Genomic DNA, 14,191 nt, shown 5'->3' on the forward strand with positions numbered 1-14,191 from the left:
TAAACAATTCAACAGTTCATACCAAGCTGGGTTGCCTACATATTGGGGCAAAGGAAGTCTGTACCTTGGGCCTTGTACATTAACAGGGATGAAGGGTCTTATGAGGAGTACACAGAGTGAGGCATCCAGGGTGCCAGGAAACATACATCTTTTCTTCACCTCCCAATACTGTACTTCTCACCCAAACAGCCCAAACCTATTTTCACAATCTGCCCAGAGCTCTTCAAGTCCATCCTCAGAAAGGTGAGCATCATGCCAGTGTGTGCTCTGTAGACCCAAGATAATAGCAGTACTTACCTCCTAGGCTTCTAGGATGAATGTATTGAAATCCACACAATGGGCTCTGGGGCATGGAGAGAGCACTGTGTGTTAGGGGCTATTATTATATTTTTCGTATCAGTATTTCCTAAACACAAGATAGTTTCCTTCTTTTCTTGCATTCAGCCTAAGAAGTAACCCCACATTCAATGTTGGGGCAAAAGAAACTGTGCTGATCCTTAGAGGGGTGGTGTGCAGCTCCATAACAAGTGCCTGTGGGAGGGTCTGTGTGGGATTGCCCAGGCACATGCTGACCAGTGCCGTCTTGCCTTACATGCTGACTTGAGGACCTCACTTCTTTGCACATATGCACATCTGTGCATACACACACAACACAAATGATCCCTGACTGACAGTGGTTCAGCTTAACAAGTTTTGGACTTTGTTTTGATATGAAGCTTTTGTTTTTCACTTTCAGTGCAGAATTCAGCAAACTGCATGTGATATTTGATACTCTATTATAAAATAGGCTTTATGCCCAGCTGTAGGCTAATGTGAACTTTCTGGTAAGTGCAGGAGCATGAAAATGATGTGCAGAAGGTGAGGTGTACTAAAGGCATTTATGTGTGTATATATGTGGTGGTCATGAGCGAATGTATGTGGTACACTGTGTATGTATGTGGTCTGCATCATAGGTCTGGTGTGCATGAGTATTCACATGTGTGTGCAAAGACAAAATGTTGCCATTGAGTGTCTTACTAGATTGTTCTCAACCTTACTTTTTGAAACAGATATCTCACTGAACTCAGAGCTCACCAACTGCCAGCAAGGTTAGAAATCTTCCTGCCTGTGTCTCCCCAGTGCTAGGATGACAGGCGTGTGCCACTGCACAGCATTTTGACATGGGTGCCAGGATTCCAAATTCAAGTCCTCACGCTTGTGTGGCAGTCATTTTACTCACTGAGCCCAATCCCACATGCATTGTGCACCTATGATATTTTCAAGTTATTATGAATGTACTCAGATGTTACTCTGTCATACATCAAGGAACACCCATATATCTTATCCATATATCTTTACTCCACATCTTGTCCTTAGGAGGGGATGGGTGAGACTTCATTTTGTAATAAGGAGAAATCATACCTAGCTTTGAGTTTCAGTCCCTGATGTGTGGGTGACCTTAGGCACTCAACCTCTAATACCTTTAAGCCTCACATTTCCCATCTACAAAATGGGGGTATAACTCAAACCTTTCTAGTAGGGTTGTGGTGTGGATAAAGTAAAATATATAACATAAAATGCTTTGCTTTGTGCTAGGACACAGAACTCAGGATATGGTATCACTGACTTTTAACTATTATAATAATGTGGTTATCCAAATTTTCATTATGACTGTGGTAATGAAAAACATGGAGAAAAAATGTTCTGTTTAAACAGCTGCTATGAATCACTAAGTGGGCCAAGTCATGGACGAAATTTCTTAGACAATACATCCTTAGCCCTAGTGAAACTTAACGGAAACAACAAATGAAATGGGATGAACAATGTACACCTGCCCAGCCATTAATCTATTTATGTTATTGTTTTTAAATGCATTTTATGTGTACAATCACGTGTTTGTATGAACAAGTGCATGCCACAGACTTCCACTTTGAGGCTCTCTCTCTCTCTCTCACTCTTCATTGTTCTATGCTGCTCTCACCAAGGACTTCCAAGCTTCCAGGAAATCCTCCTGTCTCCACCTCCCACCTGTCCATCAGCGTGCTGGAATTACAGAAGCACCCAAGACTCTCTGCTATGACCTGGGATCTGGGGATCACTTGGTTACTCAGGCTTGAGTGACAAATGCTTTATTCATTGATCCAGTTCCCCAGATCTGCCCACCCATTTATAAGTTGGGAAACTAAGGCCCATGGAGGGGCTAATGTCTGTCTTACTATGAGGAAAGCCCTGACACAACTACTGAGGGAGTTTTGTAAAAGTTGTAAAGAAATTGGGGTTGCTTGGGTACAAAGCCCACTGGTGTAAGGCTGGGATGGGGCTGGGGGGAGCCTGTGGGTGCTCTGTGAGTCTCCATCTTCACAGACATCCTGATGAACCGTTGGTACCTGCTCATAGTGAGGAGCAGGAAGAGTGTGGGACAACACAGTATGGCTCTGGCTGGCTTCTCACAGTTATAAATGGGGAAAGAACTTATCCTAGCACCCTGAGTTGGATCACAGGGTAGTGCTGTGGTGCCAAGGTTCTGGACATGATCTGGTGAGTCCTGAGGCTGTGTATGGGGAGGGTACAGTTTGAGCCTGGGGTACGGAGGCAAGTCTGTCATTACCTGTGAACTAAGCATGTAAAACAGGAGCTGTTGAGTCTGTACTCATTGGTAAAAATCGAGAATTTTTTTTTCTTGATTTGTAGTGTTTATCACACCCACACTTGAAGTCATCCAGCTTCCCTTCTAGAACTGTATGCTTTGGCAAACCAAATTAGCAACCCAAAGAGTTTATTCCTATATGGAAGAACAAATTCATTGTGATAGCAAGTATCAACATGTGGAACCTTTGGTTGGCCCTGACTCATTCCAGGCACCTAGATTTTTTTACAAGATTGTTATTTGTTCTCTGTTTCATATATGGACCTCAGTCTTCCTAGCTGTAAACTGGACCGATGGAGTTTGGAACACTGCCTGAAAAGGGCTGGTAACCTTGGAATTATTTTGGTTGTCATCTGTGTGTTACTGGTACTTAGTGAACTGAGTCCAGAAGTGCCACATTCTATAGTGTTCAGAGCAGCCCCTCATGGGACATCACAGAATGTTCTGCCCCAGAGGTCCCTTGTGCTAGGCATGAGAACTGATGTAGAGGGTACAGATGAAGACATATATCTACTCATGGGAGTTTTCTAGCCCTGGGCTGAACAAATAGTAGATGCTTAATAAATCTATTGCATTTCCCCTGCTCCTTGAAAGCCTGGCCTGGGAGCTCAGTGGGTATTATTGCTCTGCATTTTTCTTACCAGTTTTGTTTCCCTAAACTGAGTTGCCATGTGATTGGCATCCCAGACATAGACGGATAGGTTGATAGCTCTTTGGACATTAGTTGAGTCTACAGTTCCAGAAAGTGCAAAACTCGGGATATGTCCATGTACTGTCTCTGAGAGGGACCTGGATTTCCATCTACTCACCTGCCCCTGGATGCAGACTCTGAGATTGTGACCTTTGGGGCATTTGAATTCCAGTGAGACTGACACTGTGATCAGGTATGAGCAGGTTCCCAGAGAACTCTGTTATTTTACAACCATGTATCAGAGGCACTGAAAGGGTTTTGTGTGAATAAATTTTCCCTTTACTGAGAACTTCTCTCTTTAAACTTAAAAAATGGCTGAAGATGTTGACTATCATTGAAAGAAAACTTGTCATACTTCCTTTGATCCACCCATTGGAGCAATGAGCTGTCTTGTGGCTTTGCAGTCATAATCTTAAAAAGAAATGACCTCATGGTGAATGTCCCTTGGCTCTTTGGTAGAGTGCAGGGTTATTTCCTCCTCCCCACATGGCCCTGTACTACCATACCTTTGAGTCCTTGTCTCTGCTCGATAGTCACAATCCACTACATTTTCATTATTCCAGATTGGGCCAGGAGAAGGGGGTTAAAGATGACTAAGCATGTTCTTCCATTTTACATTGTGCTAGTAAAATACTCAAGTCTGGGGTACTTTCTAAAGAAAAGAGTTTTATTCAGCCCCCATTTTTTTGTGGGATATGTCTTAAAACAAAGTGTTTAGTTGTGAATGTTTCCAAAGAGAAAGAATGTAGGTGCTTAGTTACAAGGAATCAACTTCTTTGAAGGTTATTTGCTCTAAAAACTTTGAATTTTATCATTCACTGGCTATAAGAGTTGGTTCCCTTAGCTATAAGTGGAGGAGTCTCTTTCAGAATTCATTCTCCCATCTCTCTCCCCTCCTCTCCCCTGCTCTCCCCTCCCCTCCCCTCCCCTGCTCTCCCCTCCTCTCCCCTCCCCTCCCCTCCCCTCCTCTCCCCTGCTCTCCCCTGTTCTCCCCTCCCCTCCCTTCCTCTCCCCTCCTCTCCCCTCCCCTCCTCTCCCCTCCCCTCCCCTCCTCTCCCCTCCCCTCCTCCCTTCCCCTCTCCTCTCTTCTTCCCTCCCTCTATCCCTTCCCTCTCTGTGTGTGAGACAGGGTCTCACTTTATAGCCATAGCCTCAAACTTATGCTTCTTCTAGCCCAGCCCCCAAGTGCTAGGTACAGATGTGCACACCATGCCCAGCTTCTGTTCTGGATTTCATATGTCTAATGTTGATTCTTTTTCTCTGTAAGGGCACACCTCAGTGTTCCATAGTTGCAACTCCTGGTATTCTCTGAGGAAGCTTGTACAATAGAAGTCATTAGTTGTATTCAACTTCAACCTATAATTTGCTTTTAAAATTTATTATTTATTTTCCCAAAACTATTGAGGATGTATACCTTCACTAAGTTATTTGCAAGTGCCAGCACCTTCCACTTAACTCAGTTGGCCTTAGCAGCAGCGTTTCCCTTCAGAAAGGCTGACTCGCTGGAGAGCTCCTGCCTCTCCTGAGCCCAGTGATTCATCAGTCAGGTTATTTTGCACATTGGGGTAAGAAGCATAGGATATTACCTTTCCTTTGTTCTCCTTCTGATGTCTTAACTGTGGATTCTCTAATAGTGACTTTTTTCTTTGCTTTCTTTACTTGCTATATGAAGTTCAGACCATACAGACTTATGCAATACAGAAAGTAGAATTTTCCTTCCAGAGAAGCCTACTCTTGACAGCTTGGTGAATTGGAGAATATTTCTCCACATACTGTTTTCTTTATATATGCTAATATTCTCTTATGTGACAACAAAATGATTATATTTATATATAACTATTTTGCAACTTGCTTTTGTTTCCTAGCAATATGTCTTGGTGATTTTTACATTTTGTATATGTGAGCCTCTCTTGCTTCTAATGGTGATGTGGATTTCTGTGGTGTTATTACATTAGAAATTATTTAACTAATCTTTTACAGTCTTAGTATAGCTGCCCACACCAAAAAAAGATCCTAAAAAGATGATGTGGGTACAAGTAAGCTCATAGGGAAGTGACTTCAGGAAGCAACAATGAAAAAGTAGGGTGGGTAAGAGAGGGAGGGAAGGACTGGGGCCAGAGAAAGTGGGATGAAAAGGTGAGATAAGCTTGAGGGTCTGAGGTCAGAATCCTAGCACCCACATAGATTTCAGGTAGGGCGGTGCATCCTACAATCTCGGCGCTCAGTGAGTACAGACAGGCGGATAGCCAGGGCAGGCTGGCTAGCTAGTCCAACCCAGTTGGTGAGCTCTGGGTTTAGTGAGAGACCTTCTCAATAATTAGGTGGAAGGTAATTTTGAGGAAGAAACTTGATGTTGACCTCTTGGCTCCATATTCACCCACATACATACCACACAAATATACACATGCAAAAAGGAGAGAAAATAGAAAGAAATGGGAGACCAAGCAACTCAGGGCATTTTGAGTGGGGTTGCCATGGCTCCCATCCCAGACCCTTCATGTTCAGTCCTTCACCAGCAGGATCCAGAACTCAGAAATGCTGTCTCTTGTGACCAAACTGATACTCTTGTGACAGGATTCAGACCCAATTCAGCCACGTCAAAGGTTGTTGCTATGCTCTGAATCTCTTTGTCTCCTCAAAATTCACCCATTGAATCCTTGCCCTTAGTATAATGGTTTGATCATTTGAATGTGCCTCAGGTGGGGGAATGTTGGAGAGGTGGAGCCTGGCTAGAGGAGGTCTGTTTCTGGACCTTGGGCTTGATGAGTCCAGCCCTGTGAGCACTTTTTTCTCTCTGCTGTGGGTGTGTGATGTGGCGAGCTAGTTTCTTTTGCCCTGGTGAAGCTTCTTCTCAAAAGTATAAGCCTGAAGAAAGAATGAGAGAGCCACAGGAAGGCACCACTCCCTACACACAACTGTCTGCACAGAAATTGGCCTTGATATCCATGACCTTACAGTGCCCAGCAGTACCTACATAAGACCCTCATAATAGGAGAAAAAGTTGATGACATCATATTAAAAGAGAGACTAATGGAGGGAGCGAGGGGATATGATGGAGAGCAGAGCTATGAAGGGGAAAGCAGGGGAGGGGAGGGAAATACCAAGGTTTGTTGTATGAAGTATAGAAGTTGTCAATAAAAATAGATACATATTAAAAAAATTAATACAAAAGAAAACATTTTTAAAAAGCATAAGCCAGAAACAAACCCTTTCTTCCCATAAGCTACTTCTAGTCAGAGTTTTTTGTCCCAGCAAGGAGAAGATAATCACTACAAATGGTGTTAAGAACTAGGGTTTATGAATGGTGCTTAGCTTACCAGGATTCTACTCTCAGGAGTGGGGTCAGTGCCCCAGGGACTGCCTTATAAGCATGAGGAACCTATGTACAAAAAAAAAAAGAAAAAAGAAAAAAAAAAAAGCTAAGCTGGTATGGTGATGCATGCTTTTGTTTCTAGCATTGAGGAGGCAGAGACAGGCAGATCCCTGGGGCTCATTGATCAACCATTATCACCTAATTAGGTGTATTCTAAGCCAATGAGAGATTTTGTTTCTGAAAAGATAGCTGGCACTTGAAAAAGGATACCAAAGGTTGACCTCTGGCATCCACATATTGTCTACTACACAATATTGGTCCCATTAACATGTTGCCATGGATGATGGAGGAGGTCAAAAATATGTCAATAAAATAGACCAGGTACTAGTTGGAAAGAAGTGGTTCAGTGGAAGGGGGATGGGAGACAAAAAATTAGGTAAGGGATTATGATTAATATATATCATATCTGTCAGGTGGCTGGAGAGATGGCTTAGTGGTTAAGATGCTTGCCTATGAAGCCTAAGGACCCAGATTTGACTCCCACATAAGCCAGATGCACAAGGTGATGAATGCACACAAGGTTGTGCATGTGCACAAGATGGTACATTCATCTAGACTTCAGTTGCAGTAGATAGAGACACTGCCACACCAATTCTCTCTCTTTCCCTCTCTCTTACTCATAAATAAGACAAATAATTTTTTAAAAAATCATGACTGTGTATGAAAATTCTCAACAAGAGTTTAAAATTTAAAAAAATTATTGTATGGTCTAAATAGTTAAGTCTTCTTTAAATTCAGATGTTGAGGTCTAAACTTCCAAGGCAGAGGTATCAGGAGGTAGAACTGTTGGTAAGTGGTTAAATCATGACAGACCATCCCTGACAACTGGGATTAGTGCTTTTATAAAAGAGGCCCCAGAGAGATGGCTTTTCTGTCCTCCATATGGTGACACAGTGAGAAGACACTTTAGCTTTACAAATGCTGGGTTATAGGTGTGAGCCATCGTGTCTCATTCGTTTATCATCATTCTTAAGAGGCAGAGGACAGAACATGTTTCTTCCAGAGAAGAAAACCAAATAGAGCCTGATATGATCTCCAAATAGTATCTTACTTTAGTTCTGAGATTCACAGGAAAGAGTTTTTTCTTCTTTGGTAAGATCATTGTTACATGTTACCAGACATGGGTCAAACAAATGTCTTGAGTATTAACTACTCAAAAAATATTTTTCACATAAATCAGAGAATACCTTGGGAATATTATTTACTAAGGAATTCCTCAAAGTTAGTTACCTTCTCTTGTAAGGAATTATCATGAAAGTGAAGTCCATGTGTATATGCTAGGCACATTACCAAATGTACAAAAAATCAAGCCTTGAAAGAGATGACACTGTATTTTACTTGCCCTGGTTCACTGTGTCATTTTGGTTCTTTAACATTGAAAAGGGTTTTTGGTTTTGTTTTCTGCTTTTCTTTTCTCATCCTATTTTTATCATTCGGAATTCTGAGTGTGAACCCCTTAGGAGACAACAGAAGCTCACGAGCATTCAAGCTCTATTTGGGGTCATGTGTCTGAGCCATTTCATTTGATAATCTGCATCCCTCCTGGTATCCAGTCCGCCTTTGCTTGGCTCACAATGGGTGAGTTTGTGATATTTCCCCTTCTGTAGCCTTCCATTTATAATAGGCACAGCCTGCTTCCCTGTTATCACAGTGGCATGCTTGGACTAAATGAGGTGGAACTTTGCCAGGAAGTTAAACCAAAGCTAACCATCTCATTAGGTTCGAAAAGACGCCATTAAGCTTCCATTGGAATTAACAGAGAACCCTACTGAGGAGACATACAACATAAGGGGTGGAAAGAAACGGCTCTCAACATTTCTCCCAGCAAATTTGCCTCCATTGTGTGGAATAGGGAAAGCCTAAGGGCACTTATATGAGGTTGGGGACAGAAGTTTAGTATCAAAACAGTGCTATAGCATTTATCAAGCACTCTCCATTTGCTAGGTACAGTGTGATGCGAGCATTACACACATTTCATTTAAACTCTGCATTGACTCGAGAGCTTAAATACTTCTAAGTATCTTCCCGGGCTGTGGAGAGGGCTCAGTGGGAAAAGCGCTTGCTGTGCATGCATGAAGAACTGAGTGTGGACTCCTTGGAGCCCCCAAGGAAAAGCCAGGAATGGTGCTATGCCTGTAATACTAGCACTGGGAAGATGGACACAGGGCATCCAGGAGCCTTGCTGGCTAAATGAGTGAATCAGTGACTAACTCCCAGAGTCAGTGATAGACCCTGTCTCAACAAATAAAGTGAGAGCAATTGAGGAATGTACCTGATGTTATCCCCTGGCCTCCATATACACATGTACATGCACTCCATATGTACATGCACTTATACACATGTACACATATAAAAATGCACATACCACACACATGAAAAAAAATCTTTACTCAATGAGGAAACCAAGTTTAACTCTTCACAATGTCCCAATTCACCTTAGGATGTCTGTCCCCAGAGCTTCACCCTAGTGGCTCTCATTTAGGATGGACTGACCCTCATAAGATTGTTGGCCATGTCAGGAGACATTTTGTGTTGTCAAACCTGAAGATGGTGCAGCTTCTGGAATTTAGTGGGTAGAGTCCAGAGATGCTGCTACGTGTTCTACAAGCCACAGGTCAAGCCTCTGCAGCAGGGGGTGTTGATCCCAGTGTGTAACCAGCACTGCCTGAGAAATCCTGATTTGTCCACTCGGCTGGACTAGGGTGATAGCTCACTGGTGCAGTAGAATCATCCATTCAAGAGCTCTGTAGGCAGCATGGGAGCCGATGGGATATGAGCTTGTAGATGCACACTGTGGGTGTCATGGCTGTCTCGCAGAAAGACCAGCCAGTGCAAAGGCCAGGAAGTGAGAGCATGGCTGTTAAGGTTAGGGACAGCAGGATCCTTAGCTGTGGCAGAGGGACTCAAAAGTGGACAAGGTGAGGGAATTAGGAAGTTTTCAACATGAAAAGAAACAATGTCCCTAAAGCCATGATCCCAGGTTAGCAGCTGAACACTGTGTGAACTAATGGCCTGTCTTGTCCCTATCTCTGTTCCCTCTCCTCTCCTTCCTCTTGCTTCCGGTCTGCCTGCTCCCCGCTCTGACTGCCCAGTGTTCGGCCATAACATGAAGAGCAGCAACGACTTCATCGGGAGGATTGTCATCGGCCAGTACTCCTCCGGGCCTTCAGAGTCTAACCATTGGCGGCGAATGCTCAATACCCACCGCACGGCTGTAGAGCAGTGGCACAGCCTGCGGTCCCGGGCTGAGTGTGACCGTGTGTCTCCTGCCTCCCTGGAGGTGACCTGAGTGCCACAGAGAAGGCAGCTTTCATTTGTTAAAAAGGGGAAAAGAAAATATGTCAACACCTATTACATCCATACTTGCATACACTTTTCACACATGCATACACACCCAGTCCTCTCAGAACTTAGAGGAAGCTGTTGATCACAAAATGATGGCCCTCACTGAGGGGGGCCTGAGGCATTTCTAGAGTCCCCAACCATCCACAGATCAAGAGCTGAGTGGGCTCTGCCATGGGACTTACTGGCAGAGCCTATTGTTGTTGAAATCCCATGTCCCATGATGCACTTTCAACCCTCAGGCCAGAGAAAGGAGCCAGAGTCTATGAAGACTCAATTTATCAAGAATTTGGCCTGTGTGGGGGAGTTGTAATCCCAGCTCCAAACATACATGCCCACTGGGAAGCTTCTGAACAGGCTACTATTCCTTGGAGTTCTCTAAACCTGATACCTTTCTCCAAAGGTGTAAGTATCTTTGTTTCTCCTTAGTAAACTTGGTAAGTAGATTAGTCTCTTTGAGGAGATCAAATGGCAACAAAAATAATCCAGTGTAAGAACCTCTGGCTTAATTGAATTTGTCCTTGTGCTAGTTTAATCCAGGGACTCCCCATGGGTATGTGTGTGTACTTGCACGTGTGCTCTCACACATGAACACGTGTGCCTACACATGCTGTTAGAGAGCAAGGTGGTGGCCAGGCCCTCCATCCTGAGTGCTCCCTTCTCTCTGCCTGTCTCACCCAGTGAGAACTCAATCCTCCCATCTCTCACAGACCCTGCCATAGTGATAATGAGCACATGTATCCCATACATAGGATATGATAGAGCAAAGATAATGTTTTTTGACTGAATCATGGTGATTGTGACCCATAGAAGGCCTGCCAAATGGATTTAAAAGGCCATTACATCCCTCCACAATGGTCTTCCCCCTTAATCATAATCGGAGTATCTCTTTTGTGTTTGTATGTGCACCAAAATCCTGTCTCACGTGCTAAGGCATTGGTGTAGCTAGAATAGATCCCTTTGTTGGATGCTTCTGTGTCTTTCTCCACAGCATATTGTCTTGTGTTATGGGAGTTATTTGTTGAAATTAAAGACTATTTATTTGTGCCATGCATTTGAATTCTCTTTCTTTTTTTCTTGACATAAAGGATGGGAAGATTTTCAGCTGTGACTGTGGTGTAATAAAACACCCCAGGTACTCTGAGCAATAATGTCTATGCTGTTCACTTATTTTATTGGTCAAGATTTTAAATTAACCCAGCTGGAATGGCTTAACTCGGATCCAGGTACCTATGACCTCAGCTGGATCACCCAAATGGTGGGGGAGAGCAAGGAACCCTGCGCCAGCTTATTTCCTCCCATATCTGGTGCTCATGCTGACATACAGCTGGGGAGTTCTCTCTCTCTCTCTTTCTTTCACAGCTTTTGAATATGTCAGCTCCATATGGACTCACTTGGACTTTCCCACAGTATGGTGGCAGTTTAAAAAATGAATGTCCCCATAGGTTAATGTGTTGACCTTTGGTCCCAGGCTGGCAATGCCAAATATTTCTGCCACCATGGTGCCCTGCCTAACTGAATGGGCCAAGTGACCATAGACAAACTCTGGGGGCTGAGGAGATGGAATAGCAGTTAAGAGTATTTGCTGCTTAACTATGAGGGTCACTCAAGCCAGAGACCACCAGTTTTTGTTGTTGTTCATTTTATGTATTTATTTGAGAGCGAGAGCGAGAGAGAGAATGGCATGCCAGGGTCTCCACCCACTGTAAATGAACTCCAGATGTGTGTGCCCCCTTGTGCATCTGGCTAATGTGGGTCCAGTTCGAGCCTCGAACTGGGGTCCTTAGGCTTCACAGGCAAGCGCTTAACTGCTAAGCCATCTCTCCAGCCCGAGACTACCAATTTTGACTCCCCCAGAACTCATGTAAAAACATGAGCATAACCTCACGTGCTTGTAAGCCCAGTCCATGGCGTCAGTGAAATGGAAGGGAAGAAAGAAGAGACTGGAGAATTGCTTGCTGACAACAAACAGCAGCTCTGGGTTGACAGAGTGACCCTGTTTCAAGGAAGTGCTTGGTTGAGCAATAGAGAAGGGAACCTGCAGGTCTCTTTTGGCCTTCACACACATACATGCATGTGACACACACATCTGCACACACACATGCATGTATGATCCATCACATCACACATGTACTCTATATACACCCTCTGCTCATGAAATAAAACAAGAAATTCCTTCAATTCGTATTTTCGTCACAATGATGTGAAAATGTGACAGCAGGCTTCCAAGAACTGGCTGGGTGGAAGCTGTATTCGTCTGTCTTCAGAAGTCACATAGAATCATTTTGGTCATAGTCCTTTGGTCAGAGCAGTCACACATCCTTGCTCAGGAAGGGCAGTTGTTTAGAAAGCTCATACGTCCAAGTGCTGGCACAGATGTCCATAAAAGAGAACTCTTACAAGTTGCTATGGAAGTCAATATGAAGGTTTCTCGCAAAATCAAAAGTAGATCTTCCGAGTGACCCGGTCATATCACTCCATGGGTATAAAGTACTCTACATCATCATATCAAAGAGATACTTGCACATCAACCACCTATCCAACAACAGAGGAAGGGGAATGTGGTGTATATGCACATTGCAGTTTTGAAGAACAAAGGTATGTCAGATCCTCATGCTTGCAAGACAAGCACTTTACCAGTTAGTTGCCTTCCCAGCCCCATGACAGACATTTGTGTAACATCTCATTGTATGCAGTGTTATTAGGAAGATAGAGATGATCTAAAACATACATGAATTGTGCATGGGCTATGTTCAAATATGGTGATATTTTATATGATGTTGATGTACCTGTGGGTTTGGGTATCTGTGGATGTCCTTGAGCCAGTTCTCTTTGAACACCTGCAATTCAGAGTAGGCAAGGCAAACTGCTCTACTAGGCCATTTTAAAAAATTTTTATTTTTACTTGAGAGAGGAAAAGAGGCCAAGAGAGAGAGGGGGGTGGGGGGGAGAATGGGCATTCCAGGGCTTCTAGCCATTGCAAACAAACTCCAGATGCATGCAACACCTTGTGCACCTGGCTTATGTTGGTATTGGGGAATCGGACCGAGGTCCTTTGGTTTTGCAGGCAAGTGCCTTAACCGCTAAGCCATCTCTCCAGCTCTAGGCTGTTTTTTCCAGTTGGTGCCCTCCCCACTCCCCCCGGAAGAATGTGAGGATGTGCTGGGATAACACTTGGAAAGTCTCCGCATAAGTCTTGGCACAACACCCAATGGCTATTATTACCCAGCACGCACCAGGCAACATCTTCTGGGAATGAGAGACCGTTGGCAGCTCAGCTCAGAGCCATCCAAGTCTCCAGGAATAGAGCTTGCAAGGAGACAGAGAGATGTTGAGAGAGGTGAAGAGAGGACTGAGTTTCTATAGAAACCAGGGCCCAAGGTGCCCTAGTGTGGGCTACCCATTTGTTTTAATTAGCATCCTCCTCCACCTGAGGTAGGAGGTGATAAGAGAGATACATGGGCTACTTAAACACCCTCAACCAAGTTCAAAGAATAAAGGTAGGTGGGGAGTAGTGACAGGAAGTGTTAAGGCCACTTACATTTCCCCGGGACCACCTTGAGTCTGCTCATTTCTTAGACAAAAAGACATTGCCCTTCTCAGCTGCAGCTCTGGTTAGAATTCCAGCAGACCATACCCCAGGACATGACAGCAAATATTGACCTCAGCTCCACTGTGCATAGATGGGCTCCAAAAGCATCCATTTGGGGCACAGTAACTTTTTCTCCTCCCAAGACCAGAACTGTTGCAAGGAACAAGCATTTTCCTTTCTCGGTGGCCTGTCTTCCATTAGTAGTGATACAGGTACTATTTGTTATATTTAGAAATATCAAGTAGAAATATCAAGAAGTGACTCCAGAATAATTAGTAGTTAAAAACTAGAAACTTCTACATTGGAAGGCAATGCCTTAATGGTTAGCCCTGGCTAACATTGGGTAGTGTATGAATCAGCATTCCATAATAATAACAAAACATCTCAGGCAGGAATAGTGTATTTTGCAAGCAGTTTTAGAGGATAAGTTTCAAGATTAGGTGGACCCATGGGTTTGACCTCTGCTGAGGGCAGTGGATGGTGTTCCATCATAGCAAGAGTTTGCATAGGAGTCAGTGATCACATCTCCAAGCAGTAAGTAAAGACAAAGCAAAGGAAAGATGTGCT

General features: G+C 43.8%; 1 protein-coding gene across 3 annotated transcripts in view; it reads left to right on the forward strand.

Moving 5' to 3' along the window:
• The window catches only part of Syt17 (synaptotagmin 17), a 74,625-nt gene extending 63,539 nt beyond the window's left edge, over positions 1-11,086 (forward strand). For all 3 annotated transcript variants that reach the window (XM_004665428.3, XM_045144106.1, XM_004665429.3), the window contains exon 8: positions 9,783-11,086. In XM_004665428.3, the coding sequence (XP_004665485.2) occupies positions 9,783-9,979 (197 nt within the window). In that variant the 3' untranslated portion in view covers positions 9,980-11,086. The remainder of the gene's footprint in view (positions 1-9,782) is intronic.
• The last annotated feature ends 3,105 nt before the right edge of the window (positions 11,087-14,191 follow it).

Source organism: Jaculus jaculus, chromosome 2 (assembly GCF_020740685.1).
Source record: "Jaculus jaculus isolate mJacJac1 chromosome 2, mJacJac1.mat.Y.cur, whole genome shotgun sequence".
Taxonomy (NCBI): domain Eukaryota; kingdom Metazoa; phylum Chordata; class Mammalia; order Rodentia; family Dipodidae; genus Jaculus; species Jaculus jaculus.